Source organism: Chinchilla lanigera, unplaced genomic scaffold (assembly GCF_000276665.1).
Source record: "Chinchilla lanigera isolate Chin_1 unplaced genomic scaffold, ChiLan1.0 scaffold00004, whole genome shotgun sequence".
Lineage (NCBI taxonomy): Eukaryota > Metazoa > Chordata > Mammalia > Rodentia > Chinchillidae > Chinchilla > Chinchilla lanigera.
This window is the reverse complement of record NW_004955405.1, coordinates 43,058,413-43,081,993: the sequence shown is the minus strand read 5'-3', so window position 1 is coordinate 43,081,993 and position 23,581 is coordinate 43,058,413. Positions and strand designations below refer to the sequence as shown.

Genomic DNA, 23,581 nt, shown 5'->3' with positions numbered 1-23,581 from the left:
AAAAAAAAAAAAAAAAAAGATAAGGCCCCCAGACCATTTCATTTTGAAAATACTTTTAATCATTCAGATGAGTCTACATGACAGAATTCCAGTTCTTTCGATACCAGCTAAATTTTTAAAATTAACCAAAGAACTGGGATAAAGTCTTACCTCTTGTGGCCTTTGGCATTTTATTTGCTGAAGCACGGGATTAGCACTCCTGAGCTGACTTCTTATCAGAACTAAGAGGTAAGCTGCTGCATTAGCTAAGGGCAGCATGGTTAGAAACCCAGTGTAGGAAGAGAGGTGGGGTGCACAGCTTTGCAGGTTAAGTGATTCTGAGTGTAGAGTCTAGGACAACAGCGATCTCCCCCAGGCACAGAGCACTGCACGACTCCAGTGCACAGTAATGAAGAGTTTAGAACCTCAGCTTCCTCATTTTTGACTTGCTTTCAGAGAAACACAGGAACTCTTCATCTCCTATACAATCTAATCTCTACATTTAAAACTTTGCTGGAAATGTGCTGAAAAGGCCAAACCATCCTAGAAGTACAGGTAAACAAAACTGCTATGGGACTTCCACTTCTCTTCCACTGCTTTTTTTGTTGTTTCTTTTGAGATAGGGTCTTTTTCAGACAGGGTCTCACTCTGCAGTTCAGGCTGGGCTTGAGCTCACTATGTAGCCCAGGCTGGTCTTGAACTCACAACAATCCTCCTGCCTCAGCCTCCCCAGTGCTGGAATTACAGGCGTGCACACCATGCCTGGCTAGTGTAAGCTTTAAGAACCAAACGTACATTCGAATTTCTAGATGTGTCCATTACCATGATGTCTTCTTCCCTGTGCCCTGTGTGCCTGGCAGACTCGGCACGAAGCTCAGTGCACGCAGGGGAAGGAGTGGGTGTGCCCTAGGGCCACACTGCGGAGAGCTCACCTCTGTCTCTTGAAGGCGGTGTCCGATGAGGCTGAGGGACTCTCCCAGCAGCTGAAGGTGCGCGGCCACATCGATGGGCTCTGTCTCCGGAGCTCTGGCTGGCGATGCAGGTAACAGCACAGTGGTGGGCGGGGACTTCTTTTGGGGAGACAGGACTCCAGCAGAGGGAGCTGAGAAGAATGGAGGGGTGGACAGGTGAAATTTGCCTGCAGCCTTCGGGACTACAGAAATGCTGCTCTCGACCTTCCCTCCTTCTGAAGTATACTGAGAACCAGTGACCTGTGAGCTAAGGAGCTCTACATTTTTGAAGGGCTGCGAGAAGACAGGAAGCTGGGACAGAGCATGCGTTTGGCACACAGGCCCGTCACATTACCTCCTGGGTCTTTACAGGAGAAGTTCCCTGACACTTGATTTATTTCTATTTTCTAAATCTGAACATCTTTTTTGCTGCCTATAATACTCAGTAACAATATGTGGGGACTGAGGCCTGCTTCTAGGGTAAGCTGTTTTCCCAATTTCCTAGTGAGGCAGCAAACGTCAGAGCTTTGGAGGAGGGCGGCGAGCGCAGGAGGGGAGGTGTCCGCTACCTTTTGCTTTGGCAGCGCCTTCCGAGCTGGACGCCTTTCTCTTCACAGTTGTAGCTTCCGCTTTGTTCTGCTTGTGCTGCAGATACTGAGCTTTCTGCTTCCAGATCTGCGATCAGACCAGTGAGCCCATGAAAAGAGATAGAACGTAAGATGGAAGGCAGTCGTGGTGAAACAAGAGGAAGAGTGCAGCGGGCGGACAGAGGCCGGTGCTTTTAGGCCGAGGGTCCTGAGATGGCTTTGGCCTGTTGTTCCACTGACATTTAGGCCTGGGAAAATGAACACTCCTCCTTGCTAAGGGTCGATCTCAGCACTGACAGATCACCTGTGGATGCCTGGCCACCGTCTAGGTAGAGAACTGCAAGATTCCGAAGTGAACCTGTCACTGTCTTACTGGCTTCCGGTCGTAGGGCCCACTATGTGGCCATGGGCGAGGGGGGTGACCCGAAAGCACAGCCCGTGCCAACTGTGCACCGGGCGATCTTCCTCAGCCCTCATCCTCAGCCCTGTCGACTCTCAGGGTCTCAAGTACAGACTGTGATGTTTTGTCTTCCTTTAACACTTCATTCCCTGCTCAAGTTAGGCCTCCTTTTAGCTCAGTGTAAAGTGTTTAGAAAAATGAGCCAAAGTTAGAGAAGACGCCTCCCTACTGCCAGACCCTCAGCTTGGTAACTTGGCATTGGCCCTGTCAACACCGTGGCCCGCTGCTCGGCCATTTTCTTCAGTATCTTCACTGCTGTGCAGCTGGATGGTCTGCAGGAGAACCATCCACTTAAAAGGCAAAGCTATGAAACGTGTTTGCAGGAAAATGCACTCACCAGTTTGTCCTTTTCTGGCAATTGCTTCCACACCTCAGCCAGTTTTTTACTCAGTTCCCCAAAATCTGGCATAAAAGAGTGAAAATCAAACAACACAGAACAGGCTTATTTAACAAGACAGAAGATGGATCAGAGCAGAAAAAGGCTTTTTTGGGACAAAGTCTCACTATGCAGTCCAGGCTAGCCTTGAACTCACAGTGATTCTCCTGCCTCAGCCTCCCATGTGCTGGGATGACAGGCATGTACCACCAAGCTAGTGGAAAAAGGCTTTTGAAGATCAGGTTGAAAGGTTGCAAGATTCTTTAAGAAAACCAAACCACACCCCTGTCATTTTTCTTCTAATTTTTCCATAGGAAAAGGATGTTTTGGTGGTGGAAGACAGGCTCAAATCCTCACACATTCTACCCTTGGGACTTATTCCTGAGGCATCTTTCTGGTGGTCTTTCAATTTGACCTCACAATACAAGGCCTCCCAAGATAGGTCAAGGACCATATGCTACATAGAAGTTGATAAAGGATATTAAGCTTTTACTAAATATCTGAATGGTCAGAGCCAAAGAACTTGGCAGCCAAGAAGCAGCCCCTAGGTGTGTGATGCCACCCTTCCATCTACACAGCAAGCACCTCCCTAATTCCTTTCCTCCTTTCTCTTTGGTTTTTAAGACAGGGAATTGATATGTAGTTCAGGCTGGCTCCAAACTCACTGCAATCCTCCTGCCTCGGCCTCCAGAGTGCTAGAACACTAGCACTATCCCTGACAGCTCTGCAGCGAGCTCTGAAGTCAGCTGGTGCCGTACCACGCCCGGCTGTCTTGTGCTTGAGAGTGTCCTCAGGTGTACATCGCAGCAGCCCCATGGAGGGGCAGAGCAGGCAAGTGAGATACACACAGGTTAAGCGACTGTCCCAGGTCTGGGGGAGACTGTTTCCTCACCTCACCAGACTACACAGAGACAAATGTGAACAGTGCCGTGCGGGCCACTGGGTCTAACTCTACACCTAAGGGTGGTCTGGGGAAAGCCAACGCCAGAATTTTGTAAATACACACACACACACTTCTACATGTAGCATGCTTTATGATATTTAATTTTCACAGCTTCCTATTTTTTCAGTTTAACACATTCATCAGAGGGCTGGTACTACCGACGGTACATGCAAGACTGTGGCACAGAGCAGCCTGTACCGATAGGGCGGTCATGCGTGAACTGCTGGCAGTTCAAACTGGCAGGAACACACTGAGAGACATCTATGGGAAGCTCACCTCTTGTATCAGCGAGGTGAATGAAGGCAAAATCTAAAGCGATCTGCAGGTCAGAGGAGAGAGATGCGATCTGTGTTCTAACATGGAAAGCAGCTGTGCTGACCAACTCAGCTAAGTGCACTGCTCCAGACACACAGCAGAGAGGAGAGCACAGAAAGCCCGCATGCGCTTACCTATCCCTGGGTGGTCAGCCACGATGCTCACGCGGTACTCCTTACAGAACACCTGGTAGGCCGACATGTTCTTCTTTTTCGGCTAGTGCCACAGAGAACACAGAACAAGGCAAGACTTGATCAGAACCCACATTTAGTGATGCTGAACTTATGCTGACAAAACAGAAAGGGTACTGTACCTTTTCATTTAAAAAAGGTATCACACTGTTTATCAGCTGACACAAGGTAACTTCTCAACCCATGATAAGTATCTCTCAGGGGCTTTATGTTTACAGATTATTGATAGATTTCCCAGGTCACTCCGGCTACATGCTCATTATCTGGGAAGCCTTCATTCGGCCTACAGCACTCCTGTGTCAGGGATTCTCTCAGAAGGAAGTGCATCTTTGAAAGTCAGAACCACACTATTTCCTTTTAAACTTTGGGGCCAGAAATCCAAGAGTGAGATCTATGTCCTTTTTGTTTCTCTAGTATTGATTTCTACTCTTTGTTTTGTCTTTTTGAGAGAGGGTTTTGTTTTGTTCAGGCTGGCCTCAAACTCACAATGATCCTCCTGCCTCAGCCTCCCAAGTGCTGAGATTACAGGTATGTGCCACCATGCTTGGCTCTGATTTCTTTTTTTCTTTTTTTGTCTTTTTGAGACAGGGTCTCACTATGCAGTTCAGGCTGGTCTTGAACTCACTTTGTAGCCCAAGGTAGCCTCGAACTCACAACGATCCTCCTGCCTCAGCCTTCACATTGAGCTACATCCCTGGCCCTTTTACGTTTTAATTTTTGAGACAGAGTCTTAGTAAGTCTCTAAGTTGCCCAGGCTGGGCCTGAAGTTGCCGTCCTTGATTCTCAGCACCCCAGGGTGTGGGGTGACAGCCACGCCCACCACTCCTGGGTTATAATAATCTAATACACTGAGATGTATTCTGCATGGGATTTTGCAAACCCCTCACGTTTTATCTGTAAGCATCAAAAGACATCGGTCTCCCATCTCCTAAGATAGACCCTCTGGTCCTGCGGTCACTGTATGACAAAAGGCTTAACATTTTTTTTTTTTTCCCCAGTACCAGGAATCGAACTCACAACCTTGCGCTTGCCAGGCAGGTGCTGTGCTGCTGAGCCAAATCCCCAGCCCCAACGCTTCACATTTTGAAACCAACTGGCAAAGTTTTAGTCAGATTTTATGACCAAAACCCAACATACAACCTCATGCTGATTCATAACTTCAGAGATGCATCTTGCTTTGAACAAAGCTCAATCCTACACTTTACTTCCCTAGTTTTTTTTTTTTTAAACATGGCCTCGCTATAGCCCAGGCTGGCCTTGGACTCTCCATCTTCGTGCCTCAGCCTCCCAAGTGAAGCCTGGTGCTGAGGCTACCAGGTCCTGCTTCCTGCCTTAGTTCTGAATGCTTCCATAAAATAACTACAATTGAAAAACAAACACTGATGACAATAATGGTGGCTTGGACTTCAGTTCCAAAAGGAATTCGGAAATCATTTTGAGGAATGGAAATATCCTACTGTACCTTCCGAGGTAACTGTACTGAATGAGATGACACTTGGAAAATTGTGACAGGTCTGTTAAAAATGTAACTTCAAAATTTTATGTTAATCTTTTAAAAATGGCCTAGCTTACCTATATGCTGAATATTTACTAGAGTGCAAGATGAAGCAGTAATTTGTGGAAATCTCTACCTCAAAATTTTTCTCAATTATAGAATCAACCTTACCAGTTAATATTGAGAACGTTATCAAGAACATTGCCAAGTATGTTTGCAGCGAAGGCAGTACGACAGAAAGACCTGGCAAATGTTTAAATTTAAAAGCTTACTACAGTAAAAACACATGGCCTTTCATCTCCTTCAAACTACTGCCCCTTGTTTCTTTTTGAGACAGTGTCTTGCTATGCAGTTCAGGCTGGGCTTGAACTCACTTTGTAACCAGGCTAGCCTTGAACTTGCAGCGATCCTCCTCCCTCAGCCTCCCAGTACTGATTACAGGGCATGCCACCACGCCCAGCTCCCCCTTGCTTTGAGCACACCCCATCCTCCACCTGTATCTGGCCTTGTGTGACTGGTTCTTTCCCAAAGTCAAAATAACCATGAAAGGTCAGCATTTTGAATCTATTTGGAATATCGGGGCAGCTACGACAGTGCAATTAAAGACCTCCGGGAAAGAGAACTCCAGAGCTGCTGCAGACAGTGGCAAGATCGGTGGGATGAATGTGTTTAGAGCGAAGGAGAGGATTCTGAGAGAGTTTAATGAATGGCAATGCGTCTTTTTTTTTGTCTTTTTGAGACAGGGTCTTGCTATGCCATTCAGGCTGGCCTTGAGCTCACTTTGTAGCCCAGGTTAGTCTCACACTTGCAATGATCCTCCTGCCTCAGCCTCTAGGAGTGCTGGGATTACAGGTGGGCGTGCACCACCACGCCCAGCCTGGCAATGAGTCTTTTACTGTGAGAAAAAAGGGTTTTAATATTCATTGTATTTTTGGTCAAACTTGGTATGTGCATGAGATATTACACAGTTCACTTGGCCGTATCCTAAAACTTGTGAGGAAGGAGTTTACCAATATTTTCTCAAATATGATACAAAAGCTGTTTCAGGTCGGTCTTCCTACTGTCAAGGCAACTACAGCTGTAACATAAAGTTGAAGCTCCTCTATGGTATTAGGGGAATTGCAAATCTAGGTCCCAGTCCATATAGTGAAGAAAGGGTTTCTTCCCACACCTCTCATGAAGGACTTTACTCATTTTTTTGTTTTTGTTTCTGTCTTTTTGAGGCAGGGTCTCGCTATGCAGTTCAGGCTGTCCTTGAGCTCACTTTGTAGACCAGGCTGATCTCAAACTCCCAACGATCCTCCTGCCTCAGCCTCCCGAGTGCTGGGATTACAGGGGTGTGCTACCATGCTTGGCAGGACTTTACTCGTTATACAGAAAATGGGCGGCACTAACTGAACAACAGCACAGGGTGGTGCGACAGCATGTAGTTAAGAGCATGCGTTTGAGGCCCAGGTCTCACGCTCCGGAGGTAAAGAGCACAAACTGTGGCAAACATGACATTCAGGCTTTGAAGCTACCATCTCGTCCTAGGTACTTTACATGCTAATTTTTGATCCAAACAAAACATGTAAGAAAGGATAACATCTCTGATATGTGATATTCAAACCATCTGATGGGAAAGAAGGAAAGCAGAAAGATTTCAAAGAAAAAAGGAAAGATTTCAACAGAAGAAAGTAACTTATTAAAAGTACCCCACCACCCATTTATTCAGACACTGACTCTGCTCCAGAGCATGTGGGAACGGCAGACACGGACGCACAGCTGAGCACAGGGCCAGGTGCAGGAGAGGTGTGCTGACAAGCAGTGCCGCCACAGGAGTGGCCTTGGGCCTGAGAAGGCACCGTCTTACCTACCAGGGTGGGAGCAAAGAAGCCCCTGCGTGAGGGCCGGCTGACAGTGAGGGAAGAAAGTGGAGCTGGCACAGGAGCGGCGGGGAGGGCCGCAGACAGAGGGCAGGTGGTGCCCAGGCTAGGGCAGCACACAGGCTGCCCCAGGACAGGCTGTGTGCAGGGCCACAGAGAAGGGCTGGAAGAGCAAGGGCAGGATGGGGGCAGCGGGGCCGGCAGTCTGACAGGACAGGAGCAGAAAAGCACAGATCAGATACAGGAAAGTAGTAGGACCTACCTGGGAAATGTGGTAAGCACAGAGAGCCTGTGCTTCTGCGACCAACAAGCTCAGAAGAATTCTGACCATACTAATCACTAGTTCCCCAAATGGCTTCATTTTCCCGAGCTTTAGCTTCCCTCTAAGTAAGACGCGGACAGCACCACATAATCCAACTGTGGGTGTTCATCAGACAGTGTCTGATCTGCTCTGGGTTGGACACAGCCAAAAACGGGACACAGAACCTAACAGCTACCCTGTGGGGCACAGAGGGGCGCCCAAAGCTCTGCTGTGTCCTCCCTTTATGTACACGCGAGATCGGCAAGTAGGAAGGTTCCAGCCCCAAGACTGTGCCATACAGAGGGGCAGAGGGGATCCTGCAGATGTGACGGGTACCCAGGGAGCAGAGTCTAAGTTAAGTGAAGAGGGTATCATCCTGACAAGGTCTGACTTTATCAGGCAGGTTGCTACAAGAGACAAACCTAAGTTCCCGCAATATGTCAGACTGACTCTCAAGTTTACACGAAAAGGTGAAGGCCCAGGACAGCTGACCAGGTATGGAAGCACAACCACCCTGAAGACGGACACCCGCTGACTTCAGAGCTTGCTGCAGAGCTGCAGTCACCAAGCTGGTGCGTGCGGGTGAAGAACAGACACATGGCTGGAGCAGCAGAGTGCCCAGGGACAGACATGCACAGATACAGTGCGCTGTGTTCAAAGGGGCACAGGCAGCGCAGTGGAGAAGAGATACAGGGTATGTCTTCAACAAATAGTGCCGGACAGATGGACGCACACGATTGTCTTACCTACCCACCACTCAAAAAAAAGTGCGAGGGCAGAAGAAAAGAATCTGGATACAGACTTTGTATCCTTTACAAAAATGAACTCAAACTGGATCACAAACTTAAATGTAAAATGCAAAACTAAAACTCCTGGAAGAAAATTCAGATGATCTTGGGTTTGGTGATGACTTTTTTTTGGGCGGGGGCAGGCCCAGACTAGCTTTAAACTCACAGCAATCCTCCTGCCTCAGCCTTCTGAATGCTGGGATTACAAGTGTGTGCCACCATGCCTGCCTTGGTAATACTTTTTTTTTTACATACAACACCAAAGGTATGAGCCCTGACAGAAAGGATTGATCAGATGGACATCATTAAAATTAAAAACTTCTGCTCTGGGAAAGACGTGGTTAAGACAATGAAAAGAACATTTGCAGACTGGAAGAAAATATTTGCAGAAGACAATCTGATAAAGGACTGTTATCCAAAATATACAAAGAGCTCTTAAAACTCAACAGTAAGACAAACACAAAGACCGAAGAGACCCCCGCACCAAGAGATGTGTTGAACAGACAGGAGAAGACATTCCGTATCCACGTCTCCAGCAAAATGCAAACTGAAACAACACCAATGCCTCTCACACCCCTGCGTGGCTGGAACCCAGAGCCCTGGCTGCACTGTGCCCCGGGGGCCGGGCACAACTGGTCACTTATTCATCGGGGCCACCGCGCTGCAGGACTGCCCCGCGGGACAGCTCGGGTTTCTTACGAAGCTGGCCGTGCTCTTCGGCCCTGATCCAAGGGAGTGACAACGGAAAGAACCCTGCATGCAGGTCTACAGGGGCTTTCTCAATCACTGCCAAACCTGCTCTGCAGAAGTCAAGTCATACAGTTTCCTCAAGAAAATTTCAGATAAGACAGAAACCATGTTTAAGCTAGAATTAAGGAGAAAAACCAAACCCCAAGAGAGACGAACAGCAGCCTCTGGCCTTGAACCTGGAGAACAGTTTCCACAAATCTCTTCCTGGGGGGCTGCACCTGTCACCCACTCTACCCCAGAGGCCACCCACACCTTGCAGTGGTGACACATGATCATTTATGAATTACTCCCTGAAGAGTTTCTGTGTGGATTTCTGAGTGTGCAGCTAACAAAAGGGATTCTAAAGTCTGTGGTTAACGTAATTTAAAAAATCAGGCCCCACCATTCGCCACAGTAACATGCGTTAGAGGGGGACGCTGTGCCTACTGCTCGCGTCCTGCTGCCTTCACATGGTGCTCCCAGAGGTCTCCAAAGAGAATGGGCCACTCCCTGTGCGCAGAACACATGCTGACCTCAAACCCACCAGCTGTGTGGACCGAAGGTGCAGCTCTCAGGCCGAAGAGTTCAAAGGCAGACAGACAAATGGGGGGTGACACTCATCCAGACAAAACCTCTCTCCAGACTCCAAGCCAAGGCCACTGATTCCACTCTGGGCTTTTTTTTTCTTTTGTCTTTTTGGGACAAGGTCTTGCCATGCAGTTCAGGCTGGTCTTGAATTCACTTTGTATCCCAGGCTGGTCTCGAATCACAATGATCCTCCTGCCTCAGCCTCCTGAGGGCTGGGATTACAGGAGTGTGCCCCCATGCCTGGTTTTGCATAGATGTTTTTTTTTTTTTTTTCCATTCTAGGCTTTCTTGTGCAAGAAAACACTCCATGCCCAAGAGTCACAGCTGGAATGCACAGTCTCTGCTTGAATCAATGTTAGTATTTTAAAAACGTGGATCCACTTTATTATTAGCCCCAATTACCAACAAAAAGCCTGCCTACCGAATGTGACCCTGTATGAAATGCTGCAACCCGTACTTCCATTCAAATATTCCATCAGATATGCTACAGTATCAAGCCATTTAAAAAAGTAATTTCTTAGCCACTTGTGGTGGTGCACACCTATAATTCCCCCACTTTGGGAGGCTGAGGCAGGAGGAGTGCAAGTTGGAGCCCAGCCTGGGCAATTTAGCAACTTAGTGAGATCCTGTCTCAAAAAAAGAATGAATAAATAAACAAACAAACAAATAAATGGGTTGCTGGGAATAAAGCTCAATATGAAGACCCCAGGTTCAATCCCCAGTACCAAAAACAAACTAACAAACAAAAGACCAAACCAAACCAAACACAACTTCTTAACAGTCTTCATAATAATAAAAGAGTATGACTTTTGGAGCATATAACTCTAAGAATCTGATGAAAATCCCTCTTCATAACTAACTTAAAATCCAATTTTGAAGGAAAAAATATCTGGTGCTAAAGGCACCACACAGCTTATGAATCTTAAAAAAATTGACTTTCTTTTACTTATTTACTCATTTTTTTGTTTTTTTTTTCTGGTACTGGGAATTGAACTCACAACCTTGTGCTTGCCAGGCAGGCGCTGTGCTGCTGAGCTAAATCCCCAGCACTTGACTTTCTTTTAATATAGGAAGCAAGTCCCTTCAGTCTCTGCTGTAAAAGCTGTCACTATCATTTAGGAGACACGTACAAGAGCTGTGTCTACAGGAACACCCGTAAACCCTGTAACAGCCTCAGGAAACTGAGGTCCAGAGCCCCACCCCGGAGGGCTGAACTCAGACCCTAGCTGCCAGCTGACGCTCTTCTGACCCACCCCGACCCCAAACCTGGTCTAGCCAAGGGAAAGGGAGACAAGGTCTTCACATCGAAGTCTTGCCTTAGTCACCTTGCACAGCAGTCCTTCTGCAGTGTGCATGATGCTCCTGCTGCTCTCACCTCGGAGAACTCACACCCTTCCTGCAGAGCAGAGGCCCAGGGGACCCAGTTCCTGCCTGCCACCGACAGGGTGCACCCTGGAGGGCACTTCTCTGCGCTCCCCTCCCTTGCTTCTGTCATGGGAACCATTACTGCGCACAGCCAGCGGTGATCTGAGAGACGCCAGTGATGAAGCAGGGTGGGAAAGGAGTGCAGGGCCAGGACCACACTAAGAACTCCCCACACAGAGACCATGGGTGTGATCAGTCGGTCTCCTCAGGCCCCACTCCTCCCCGAAGGCCGCCTCCTGAGACTCCTGCTGCTGCATGGTCCTTCACTTGCTGCTGGCTTTGCTTCTGGCTCACAGACTTTTTGGGGTCCCCAAAGGTCCTGTGACCTCTACCATCTCCACATCTAATTTTCTGCCTGTTCCTCTTTCTCGCGATGCCTCTCCAGGAAACCCGTGGCCGGCTCCTGGAGCCACTTGGCTTTCCGCACCCAGCCCTCCTGGCACTCTGCAGCCTCTGAGAGACCCCAAGCCACGAGGGAAGCCCTTTCTTCCTCCTCTGCACACCCTGGTGGGCAGGAGGGCTAGCTGTTCTAATACAGCGTGACTCTGCATGTATGTGGGAAGAAGCTGGAGGGCACGTGCACAGGACTGCACCTGCCCCACCACACCCTTGAGGGGAAGTGGGGGGGTCCCCACTTTAAAAGGAGGGCGCGAGGGGTCACAGGGCTCTTCTCTTGTCCTTCACCAGCGACCACACGGCTCTCTGAAGAGCAAGGAGCTGGAGGAAACTCATCCTGTAACACCTGCTTTTGCTCCTTAAAGGCCCTGCTTGCTTTCTCTTCTTAACTGTTTCCAAATATGTGCCATGCAGAGTCTGGTTCCCTGAAGGCCAGCAGATACTCAGCCGGCCCTAGATACATAATAACATCCCTGCTGGGTCAATGTAACATGTGAAGTGACCAGCTACGCAAAGTTCTAAGAGGGTGTCTTCCTGCGTATTTAGGGTTCTTAGAACAAGCAGCAGCAATTCTAATGGAACCAACATCTGCTGAGTGTGCCCTGAGCTAAGCACATTACAGGTATCAGGAGTGTAACCGAAACAGCCCCATTGTACTGCAAGCAAACAGAAATAAGGAAGCATCTCAAGAGAACAGGCCAGGAAGCGGCAGGTTTAGGGCAGAACCCACGCACCCTGCACCTGAAGCCAAGCTTCCCATCACTTACTTCTCCACTTTAAACCTCCCACTTTAATTTTTTTTTTTTAAACAGGCTCTCGCTATGCAGTTCAGGCAGGCCTTGAACTCACGGTGATCCTCCTGCCTCAGCTTCCTGAATGCTGGGGTTACAGGCATGCACTACCATACCTGGCCCACTTCTCAATAGTATGGATCTCAGACCCTGAGACCCTAACAACCTGACTGATTTTCTTTGACATAGGATGTTTTTATCTTTGTCAAGATGTATTATGACACTAGATAATCACGTGGCATGTGATTATGGAGAGGTCAGACCTGGGTTAAGGAAACCTGTACTGAAATTCTGGCTCTGCCTCTTCTCGGCTTTTTCCTCCATCACACTGGGCTATGGATAGCTACCAACCAAGCCAGGAACGCAGCACAGAGCAGGCACTCAGGTGGCTACTGAGTCTCACCATCCGTGGCTGCCACTCAGCCTGTTTTACCTGAGGGAGAGCCCACGTAACACGGCTGTATGTCAACTTTCAGTCAGCTTATTAGTAGGTGCGTGATAAAGCCTGCTGCTGCCAGGCACTTCACCGCCTGGCCCTGCCACAGGAGGGCACAGATCTGCAGTGTGCAATGAGTTCTGACTTAGCAAGACCAAATGTTGCTATGCTGCAGTGTGACAAACAGCACCCACCCCAAGGTGATGATCTTTAGTCAGAGGTCAGCACAGACACTGCCACATGATTTCTCTACCTCCCTTAGAAAGCAGGACTCAAAACATGCAAACCTAGTAACAAAACAAGGAGACCAAAAACAAAAATCCAGCCTGTAAACAAAACTCACCAGGGAGCCACCTCCTTTCTAGGAGGAATCCCATATCCCTTCTCCGTACCCTCACACCCCAAAGCTGGAGCTCCTGCCATGTGCCACCCCCCCAGGCCTCACTGACATCTGATGCAGGGGACAGGCGACAACTGGATCTGCCCTTCCCACGCCTCCGTATTTCTCCTGCAACACAACCGCCCTCCCCTCGGCTCCCAGCACCGGTGTCCTACAGCATCTGCTGGGGGCTCAATCTCTTTTTTTTTTTTTTTCCGGTCTTTTTGAGACAGGGTCTTGCTATGCAGTTCAGGCTGGCCTTGAGCTCACTTTGTAGCTCAGGCTGGTCTTGAACTCACAATAATCCTCCCGCCTCAGCCTCCCGAGTGCTGGGATTATAGGTGTGCACCACCACATCCGGCCTCAATCTCCTCTTAACCAATGACGTATTTCAAGTATTGCACGTGGACACTCAACTTTTAATCCTAGTTCTAACTGTTCTGCTGAATTCCAGGCCTCATATCTCCACGCTCTCTGGAGCTTCCCAGAGAGATGACACTGCACTCCTGCACAGCACTATACAGTTTCTGAACCAGCCCGGTTCTTGGTGCCTTCATGGGTTTTCATGCGGTACTTGGTCTGGCTTTTATAGGAGCAGTCACCAGAAACTCAGCTTTGTAAGGGTATGGCACTGCTGAAAGGAGCACAACCGGGGATGCCGAGAGTGGGAACCACACTGAGGCAGCGGCTCACAAGGTAGCTGACACGTGTCAGTCAGTGGTTTCCCGCAACCTTTCCATATCCATGAACCCTGGGGAGCCGACACGGCACCCCGCCCAGAGCACGTTGGCATGCTGCGGCCTGAGCACCTTAGTTCATCCTCAGTAGCCCTAGGAGGGAAGTCTGCTCTCACCCTCAGCTCAGAGTCAGACAGAGATGCCACAGACCCTGTCTAGTGACATGAGCCAGGACCTGGATGAAGAGGTTGGGCTCTGTGGCCCACGCCAAATACTTAGCTGCTCCTGATGCGTGTGCCTTAAGTTATTATCCTCTCCTAAGATCTAGCTCTCCTCCTACACTAAAGTTGAGGGGCTCTTCAGGGCCTTCAGCATTTCCTCTCTGCTTACAGGGGCCTGAGGGAATATTTTGCCTTAGAATTCCTTTCTCTCTCTGGCAGCTCTGTGCCTGACTTTTAGAGCTCTTCACACTAAAGCAAAATCCATGAAAGGACAGCTTTTCAAGGCTTCATATGAAATTGTTATGTGCAGGTCAGGTATAAAGCATGGGAGTGGCTGAAGCTGGAGATCAATCACAGGGCGGGGTGAAGGCAAGGCCAGCCTTGAGAACATGGAGTGCCCAAGGCCAGCCATGTGAACAAGCTATCCCAGCTCCAAGAAGGCAGGGTGCCTGAGGCGAGCCAGGCAAACAAGTTGTTAGGCAGAGGGGTTTCAACTACTTCAACCTCCTGAGTGTGTAAATAGATGTGCTGCCATTGTTGGGTGCTTCCTTTTCTCCCATCAGCAGAGAGGGCTCCACCTGACCCCAGCTCTCTGCATCCTAACTCTTGTCTCCATTTCTTTGTCCTCTGCCATCCTCCCCCTGGGAAATTGGACAGCTGTGCTGGATGTGGCAAAAAAATGTGGTAATTATGCTACAAATATCCATTTGATAAATTATTACACTTAGACTAAGACTATTTCAGATTTTTGGACAGTCACAATCATTAATTTATATTAAGGTTTTCATGATAAAACTAAAAATCCTAGCAGTGATATACCCACGGGGTATGAGGACAAGCAACTCCTGACCTCCAGGAGATGGCTATCTGTAGGGGTTTGGGGTATCCGCTGGACTCACTCATGTACCTAGCATGCCAAATCCTGCTCACTTTTCCCTCAAATCTCTTTGGGATCTGCCTCTCCACTTTCATTCTCGGGCTTTTACTGCTGACCTGAGCCATCATGACCTCCTGTGTGTTCTGTCACAACTCTAACCCACTTGTATAGCTCTGTCATTTTAAGTTATGCTTTGTCTGAAATCCAAAGTATGTTCATAAACCACAAAGTGCACACAGCCAGGGCTTCATTCTGGTGTTTAAGACTCTTTACAGTCTGTTCCCAACCTAACTTCTCAATAGGATGTTTTTATCCTCACATTCATTCATTTGACATACACTTACAAAGTGGTCACCCAGGACTCTGAGGAGCTGAGGACACATTACGGTGACCCGTACAGTCACTACCATTGAGGCCTTTGACGGGCAGTGGTGTATACACAAAGATAGTTGCACTATGAGAAAGAAAATGTGCAACAGGAGAGGCAGCAAGGTACCATGGGGGTTTAGAAGCTAACTCCGACAGGGCTTGGGGTCCAGCACAGGCAGCGTCAAACCAGGTCTGGAAGGCACAGCTTCAGGATATGAACAGGGGAGTGGGCACACCCAGCTTTCAACCCTGGCTCCAACCGTTTCACTGAGTTCTGGGCCTTACAGGTACCAATGTGCAAAACAACGGAAGTGAGGCTGTGCAGGGAGGCAGCCAATGCCCACAGGACACAGAAAGCAGACTGACTTGAGGTAAAGCCAAAACAGCAGGTCTAGGGGTGAGTCCTGATCATTACACATGCGTAGCCAAGGTCTGGACCCTCATATTTATATTCACCTAAAAAGTAGGACCATTTACCAGGCAACTGGGAACAAGGGTGCAGCTGCTACTTTTCTATGCTATTTCTCAAACAGTTCCTCACCTCCACCGAGCACCTTTCTCCTCTCGGCTCAGGCCTTGTCTTGAAACCCATACAGGTCCACAGCCACACCACTGAGACCCTCCTGCCCCGTTACCAAAAGGTACCTGTGCCAGGTGTGAAGGCAAGGGCCTGCAATCCCAGGACTCTGGGAGGCAGAGGCAGCAAGATCCTGCAAGTTCAACCTAGCAAGGGCAACACAGCAAAAGCCTATCTCAGAATAAAAAGTAAAATAGCTCAGCACAGAGGTCCTGAGTTCAGTCCCCAGCATCTACCCTACCCTGACCATCCAAGGTGCTCTGTGCAGGGAAGATTAACTTGCACCTCACCGACAGAAGTAAATTCCATTTCCAAATTCATAATATATCTGATTACCTCCTTCTTAGCTTTTCTTCAGATTTTACTGGTGTTTCATTTTTCAAAAATATGAACAAAGGAAGAGAATGGTTGTTTTCAGGTGGCAAAACTCAATTTTTTCTTTTTACTCTTTTGTATTTACAAGACTTCATTTTACTTGGTAATTTATCTCAGAATAAGATTTCCTTGCTTTTAAATGATAGCATTTATAAATGTCTATAAAGTAAGCTACCACTTTGGTAACAGGGACACAATGTCTACTGGTATTTTTAACAGGAAAACTTTGATGACACAGCCATCAGACCCCAAAACACAACTGCTAGAAACCTCAGCTGCAAGGAAAGAAATCAAAACCAAGTGACAGTTTCTTCACTCCCCTCTCCAGGGTGCAGGGCTCCCCGAGGCCAGAAGGTAGTCCTCCCAGAGCCAGCTACAGCAGACAGCCCTGCAGCAACGGGCGCTTACCACCAAAAGAAGGCATCTGACCCCAGCACAAATGCCTGGCAAGCCGCTGGCTTCCTCTGTTGGCCTGACTAGTCATTATACCACTGACTCTGAAGACTTATTTTTCCAAAATGAATTCAAAAGACACCTCTTCACGTTTCCCACCTGCCCTGGCAGGCAGCACAGCACTGCTGAGGGAAATAAACTGGGATCTGCTCCTTCTGTCAATTCTAAGCAGCTGGTTTCCTCAGCTTATGACTGGCATGGTGAAGGAGTTACCATTAAGAAAGCCTTAAATGATAAAGATTGCTCTTGTTTCTGGACCACACAGACGTGGCCCCTGCAATGCTCCCCCTCATTCCAGCAGCCCTGAGAAATCCCCAAAGTGCCCTCTTCTGCAGGACCAGTTTTATCTCTGACCAACCTTGCCCCCCCTTCAAAAAACATTTTACCTTTTCTCCCCTCTCTCTCTCTCTGTCCCTCTCTTCCTTTTTCTTCTTTCTCTCTCCATGCCCCTCTGTTGGAAGACTGAGAGTTGTTGGGGCAGGCGCAGCAGCAGCCCCAGTGCAGGGGACACTGGGAGGGGGGCCGGGCGTTATGGCAACGTCACCCACAGCAGCAGCAGGCAGTCCCGAGCTTCTCCTGGACTTGGAGTGCCTCTTCTCTTTATGCTTCTCCTTGTCCTTCTTCTTTTTGCTCTTCTTTGACTTCTTTTTCTTCTTGATTTCCCGGTAAGAATCATCTATCACCAGCTCACCTGCCTCCAGCTCTCCACCAGAGGATGAGTCCGACTCCACCAGGATCGGCTCGAGCCCTGAAACATCGAGGTTAGTGCTGTGGGGTTCTGGGAACGGGGTGGCATCAGATCCACAGCCTTCAGGGCCAGGTGACGAGTGTGGGTCTGAGGACGATTTGTGCTTCTTCCGGGCTGTTTTCAGAAAGCTCTGTAACTCGTGCCCTAGAAGAACAGCCCCTTGCTCATCCCGAGCCGACTTCTTGGAGGACTTTTTCACAGCTGCTTGTTGAGAAGGATACTGAAAAGACTCCTCCTCAACGGAGCTGCTTCCCTTCTCCTTTGGTGAGAGAATCAGCTTCATCTTCAAACCATCAGGCTCACGCAGGGTCAGGGTCTCTGTGTTCACATAGAGTGGCTTCATTTTCTTTGACTTGTGGGTGCTGCCGTCCTCCAGGGGTGGCTCCCCACTGCTGGCACTGCCCTTCTTCCTATGGTGCTCCCGCTTACTCTCCGAGTGGCTCATGTGGCTTGCGTGGCTGGAGGAGCCAGAGGACTTTTCCCCAGCCTTTCTGGGGGCCTTGGCGCCTGCTGCCAACGGGGAAGTGATCGCTTTCAACAGGTCCATAGCTGTGTCAGCAGCCTGCGGACTGGGCCTTTTCTTTTTCTTTTGTGCCGATTCCAGAGAAGAAATGTCTGGAAATAATCAGGAGAAGTGCGTGTCAGTAAAACAGGAGCAGTTTCTACCAAGTGTCCTCCCTCACCAGAGACACCCAGCTAATGCGAGAAAGAAGCCGAGCGAGGGGAGGCCTTGGTTCCTAACCCTCAGAGCCGGCGCCCGTGTGCTACCTGGTTTGGCGGATTCTGCCTCAGCCCCTGGAGACCACTCTTGCCACTAAAGTAGTTTCTCTTCACTGAGTCCTCACAAGCAACCAGAGAGCACCCAGAAAAACAGACTACAGCTGTGGGTTAGGGAAGTTATGCTTTAGATTAGGTTGCAGACAGAGGATTATTGGTTTCTGTGTCCAGAACAGACTCATTCCGGTACAAGGTTAGTCTCACCAGTGTCAGCAGAGTGCAGCTAGGAACACTGGCTTTGTGAGTGGCTCTGTCCTGAGAAACGACCCACAAATGCAGGTCGGAGGGCACAGGGCTACATTGGCAAAGGGATGCTAGGTAACAATGGCACAAGATAAGTGGATGATTGGGGGGAGAAGGAACCTGGTACCTGTGTATCACAAATGAAGACTGTTCTTCTATGCTGAAGCCTCCACAATACCAGCCCTCCACCTCTCCTCCTTCACACTGGTTTATCGGCACTCAGAACAAGAACCACTGTCCTGTTAAATAGGCCACTGAGTCAGCAACATCTGGATCCCTTTCCCCTACCCCGACTCCAAGAGCCAGCGATGCATTCCTCCCGCCTGCTGCCCTCCCAGCCTTACCTCCATAGTGGTAGTCATCGGGGGAGTGCTTCCTCTTCTTCCTGTGCGCGTCCGTCCCCAAGAAACACAGCTCACTATCCTGCAACCACAGGGAAAAAGGAACGGACACTGAGAGGACAGTGTGGGGTGGGAGTGCTGCACAGCCTGGCAGGCTCAAGACCCTGGGTTTGAGCCTGGTACAAGAAAAGGGAAGACATAGGTAAGGCAAAAGCAATGTGGAACCACTGTTGTTCTTGGATGGGTTTTGACTTTATAAAACAAAGTCAGATACAGGAAATGGTAAATGTGGACACGAGCAGCATTTATTTCCTTTTTAAAGGTTTTACAAAGACACTTCCTCTTCATATATGAGCAAATGTGGTGAGTTTAAAACCGTCCTAATTCAAATGTTTAGAACTTACCTTTAACTTCTTCTTGGAAGAATTCCTGACCTGAGCAGCGATCTCTTCCTCTTCCCTTAAGAAATCTTTGTAAGAACGTCTCTTTTCTCGTTGACTTCGGCCAGCTGCAAGTCCTATGTCCTCAAAGCTGTGATCACCGTCAAAGCAATCTGAGGAACACAAGTTCATGTGGGAAAGGAAATGAGAAAGGTAAGCAGCAACCAATGGTCCCTCTATTTCCAGATTAAAATTATATTTCACTCAGTTCACTGAGACACTGGGCTAGATCCAGAGGGACCAGAGTATTTCTTGACGACCTGGCTGCAAATAGAAGAGTCAAACCTGAAGAAACCACGCTTCCATGCTATGAAAGGCCCCGTGTGCGTCCTCAGATGCGGCTCTCAGTGTGCTCTGGTGAGTGGACACAGGCTTGCAGAGGAAAGGCAGAAAGAGCAGGGGTCGTGCGCTGCGGTCGCTGCTCTGTGGGAATCCAGGTGTGTTCCTGCCCCGGACTCCTGCACAGGGAGCTGGCTCAGGCAAGGGTGCTGCAGGGGCTCGCCCGAGACCCTGAGAGGCTCGTGTTGGAACCCTGTCCTGGTTTTCGTTTCCATGGGCCTAGTTTGGGGAGGACGTGGAGGCTGAGTGTCAGCACTGCTCTGGCCTGGCCCGTGGTGTGCAGGCTGTGGTGCCCAGTGCCGGTCTCTATTCCACGGCTGCAAGGCCTGATGAGGACACCCGCTGTGAAAGGCTTCTCAGGTTAAGGGGTCATACCTTCTTTCTTCTGGGAGTCATCATAAGCCATGGCGGTCCTGCAGGGCTTTGAGCATGTGTCACTGTCCAGGTTCCTTCCGTCTACAGGACCAGGTCTGAGAAACAAAGAAGGAAAACCCTCCTGTAATGTGAAATCACGTGGAGAAGCAACCTTCCAGGAGAAAATCTGCAGTAATCCAGGGGCAGACTGGAAGGGCAGCAAGAAATAAAGGGGTGTCTTGTAGCCTCCTCCTTCTGTTTGTAAACACACCGGGGTTGAAACTGCAGGAAGTATGCTACACTTAATTAGACGTGATTCATAAATTATAGCTGTCATTTGGTGAGGCACAGAAAATATTTCCTAGTTAAAAAATATTTCCAAAATGAGTTTTTGAAAAGTTAGTAAGACTGATAACATGAAAACGAGGTAAGACTGACATAAAGCCAGAGGGCTAGGTTCAGTGGTTATACGATTCAGATAGAGCAAGATGCAGAGGAAGACAGACTGCAGAGAACACCAGCGACCACAAAACCCTACAATTGGACTAGTCAGTCAGGAAACCAGCTGTACTACAACTTAGGCACAAGTAATAATATAGGGACATTAAAAACTCTTTTTTATTGGGCAATATAACTGTGTGGAAGTTCTTAGAAGTGCAAAAGTAGGAAAGCTTCTTAAAGTAGCTGGCCATGTGACAGCTTTCAACACTCACAGCCTTTCTCAAAGGCGGCTTGTCCACTGGTACAAAATGTGTATGATTTTAAGATCTTCACTACTTAGAATTACTGTAATTTAAAAGTAATTTGGGGGGGGTACGGAGAATCAAACTCAGGACTTCACGCTTGCCAGGCAGGTGTTGTGCCACTGAGCTAAATCCCCAGCCCAAATGCTGAAAATATTGTATTAAATTCTTAGAATTTTTTTGGTGTTCAAGTTTAAATGCTCATTTTGACTTTGAAGAGGACAATCTTACACACTGTATGGTATGGTAAAGTAAAATTCTTTAAATACTTTAAGGACAAGCAGCAAGCCCTGTAGGAAAGGTCTTTGCAGGAAATTTAAATTATACATTAAATATCCTGAAAATGCCCTGCCCAGATAGTCAAATACTTAAAAGTTGATCTGACTGGTCATTTGCTTAACTTTTACCTTCAGCATTGTAAGCTGAGTATAGTAATACCACAGGACACTTCAGTGACATTACTAATCCCTTCACAGAGGTGAGGGTAACACTGAAGTACTCTATGTAATTTTTGTGGGAGGAAAGATGAAGTTGATTGACAAAGGAAACTTTCACAATAACAGTTAAAAAACCAGAAAGCCTTATTTGAGGTCAGATAAAATACAATGCACAAGTAGCTCTGCGCTGAAAACAGAAAAGAAAAAAAAAAAAGCGTTACCAAGAACGATTAAAGAAAATGCACAAAAAAGCTTTTTTTCCCTTCCCTAAGAGGTGAAATGAAAAATGGACTTTTGCTCAAGGTTAGAAAAGCTAGAGTGAGGCCAAACTAAATTAACTGGATCATTTTAAAGACAAACTGGAAAATTCCTTATTCAAAGGGTCTTTTCATGGAAACAGAGAGGACATAAAGTCAGGCCTCATACAACATCATGGAGAGAAGATATATAGTGTGGCTGGCTTTCCACATCCAGCACCTGCATACTGAACTTCCTCAAGTGGGGACGACACTGTCCTCCCTTCCCGCCCACGTCGCGCTATCGCTAAAGGCCGTGAAAGGTAACCCATTGAATCACAGCTATGCATCTGAAAACGGACAGGCTCTTGTTGGCACTAAAATACTGAGTTTATTAGAAAAACTATATGCGTATCACATTGATTTTCACACGCTGATAAGGTCAAGAACTGCTATAGCTTGAGACTTCCAGCTAAATACTTTTCATGTCAAATGAACTTTGGCAAAGAAAGAGAAATAATGGCAAAGAACAAAAACAAACCCACATTCAATGCCATGAAGATAGCTGTTAACCATGGTCAACAACAAAATGCACTTTAAAAATGTAAGCAAAGGCAGGTCTAGGACTTATAAGTGGGCCCTCCCCTGGTAACCTTAACACCAACCAGAGTTGAGCAACCTACAGTAAGGTGTAAGCACCTGTACAGCAACATACAAAGATGACAGTGACCTGCTGAGCATGAATCGTATGCACCGTTTAGTAACTGACTGCTTGAAAAACTAGCAGATCTAAAAAGCTATGAAAAGGAGCACAACATCAGGGTCTATAGCCCAGGGGCAAGCCGACACACAAAGTGTGCTGGTGTTGGCATTATATATTAGAATTAGGCCTACTACTGTTGGAATCTTACAATGAAGGGCATTTTACAGATTACAGGATAAGTACCTTACGAAAAAAAAAGATTAAGGCCTGAACACAAGTCCAAATCACTGAAGCACTGGGGCAGCCAAGATCAAGAGCCACTAGGCAGACTGAGGGGTCCTCAATTTCCAGGTTCTTTAAAATTAGGTATTATCGAAGCTCAGGGGTTAATTGTGACTCGGAAGAGAAAGATGAGAGCAGATAAAGCCTCAAGCAGCAGTGTAAAAGGGAGACAGAGTTCAGGCAGTATTCACAATGGAGGAGCCCTGATCTTGCTCTCAGGTCTTGAATGTTACCCATGGTAAGCTCAGGGTTCACAGGGTAGGAAGCAGATTGTGAGGGTTAATGACAAGAAAAATTAGGTTCGATTTTCATGTTAGAAAACAGGGTTACATTAAATGTCAGCAAATGTAAGAAGTGTTAAAACTCATTCTCTTGAATTCTGTAATTTTGGAGTTTACAAAATCCAATGTCATCAGCTCCAAGAGGCAGGGATAATTTTACAATTGTGTTGTCTCTGTGTGCTAGGAAATGACAACATAAGTTCATTATTAAATAGTTTATGGAAGAAACACCCAATGTAAAAAATGCATACTTGGGAAATGTGCAAATTACCAACTGGCTGTTCTGGGACTTTTCTTCAGGATTAGAGAAAGGGGAGGCAGAGTTGGTCTTCCAGTTGGAGATCAAAATATTATGTTCAGGCACAGACTTCCAGGATGATCAAAGTATTTATAGAAAAAGTTAAAATCATCAGATGTTTGACTGTTTTGAAAACTCAAACTATAAAACACTGGAAACGTTGCAGAGGGTGACATTTTGGAGGCAATCTGAGCCCCAGCAATGACATGGACGTATCCTTATCCCAGGATATAGCTTAGGACTGAAGAAGAGGAAACAAAACAAGCCCCATCAGGTGGGCAGGAAGTCGAATCCTGTAATTTGGGTCTGGTCCAAGATTTGGGCTCTATCCAAGGCTTTTTCTTTTCTTCCCACACTCCTTTCAAGATCGCAAGTTGTCAGACACACATCTCTAAAATTTTGTTGCCGCTTCTATGATAGGCACGTAGAAGTCTTCTCATCTTTATCCGGAATCTCTCCCTTATCTTCATCCAGGTTCCTACTGAAGGAGCAGCGCCGGTGTACAGACCCTCGCTCAGAGCCGTGGGCACCGCGCAGACTGGCGAGGACACACACTGACACGCCGGGTGCGGCCAACAGGCGTCCTGTGGGATTCGGTCTTCACCATTCTGCTAGGAGCGAATATAACCACCCGCCACCGGAGACAGAACTGCAGGGTTTTTCTCTTCCGCGGTGTAAAATCGAGCGAATCCACAAGTAGCAGCGTGGAGGGTACCGGGCCTGCGTGGAGGAGGCTCCCGTGGGAGGGCGGGCTCGGTGGGGCGCCGGGGCTGCGCGCGACACCAGGCTTCGGGGGCCAGCGCCCCGGGACGGGCT

General features: G+C 48.0%; 1 protein-coding gene and 1 long non-coding RNA gene across 10 annotated transcripts in view; one reads left to right on the top strand and one right to left on the bottom strand.

Annotated features, from left to right (window-relative positions):
• The window catches only part of Hmgxb4 (HMG box domain containing 4), a 29,825-nt gene extending 6,599 nt beyond the window's left edge, over window positions 1–23,226 (bottom strand). For 2 of the 8 annotated variants that reach the window (XR_259462.2, XM_005374655.2), the window contains exons 1-8: window positions 19,807–20,130; window positions 19,057–19,205; window positions 18,656–18,734; window positions 16,930–17,906; window positions 3,745–3,826; window positions 2,314–2,378; window positions 1,499–1,604; window positions 912–1,081 (exon numbers count right to left, since the gene is read on the bottom strand). Coding sequence is in view for 7 of the 8 variants with exons in the window: in XM_005374655.2 (XP_005374712.1) it covers window positions 912–1,081; window positions 1,499–1,604; window positions 2,314–2,378; window positions 3,745–3,826; window positions 16,930–17,906; window positions 18,656–18,734; window positions 19,057–19,205; window positions 19,807–20,122 (1,944 nt within the window). In the remaining variant the exon portion in view is untranslated. The other 6 variants (XM_005374656.2, XM_005374657.2, XM_005374654.2 and 3 more) reach the window with 6 other exon arrangements.
• The window catches only part of LOC106149658, a 33,123-nt gene extending 9,553 nt beyond the window's left edge, over window positions 1–23,570 (top strand). The window contains exons 2-3 of one of the 2 annotated variants that reach the window (XR_001235971.1): window positions 17,214–17,304; window positions 23,240–23,570. This is a non-coding gene — a long non-coding RNA (uncharacterized LOC106149658). Of the gene's footprint in view, window positions 1–17,213; window positions 17,305–19,278; window positions 19,370–23,239 lie in introns of those variants that run through there. The other variant, XR_001235970.1, reaches the window with a different exon arrangement.
• The last annotated feature ends 11 nt before the right edge of the window (window positions 23,571–23,581 follow it).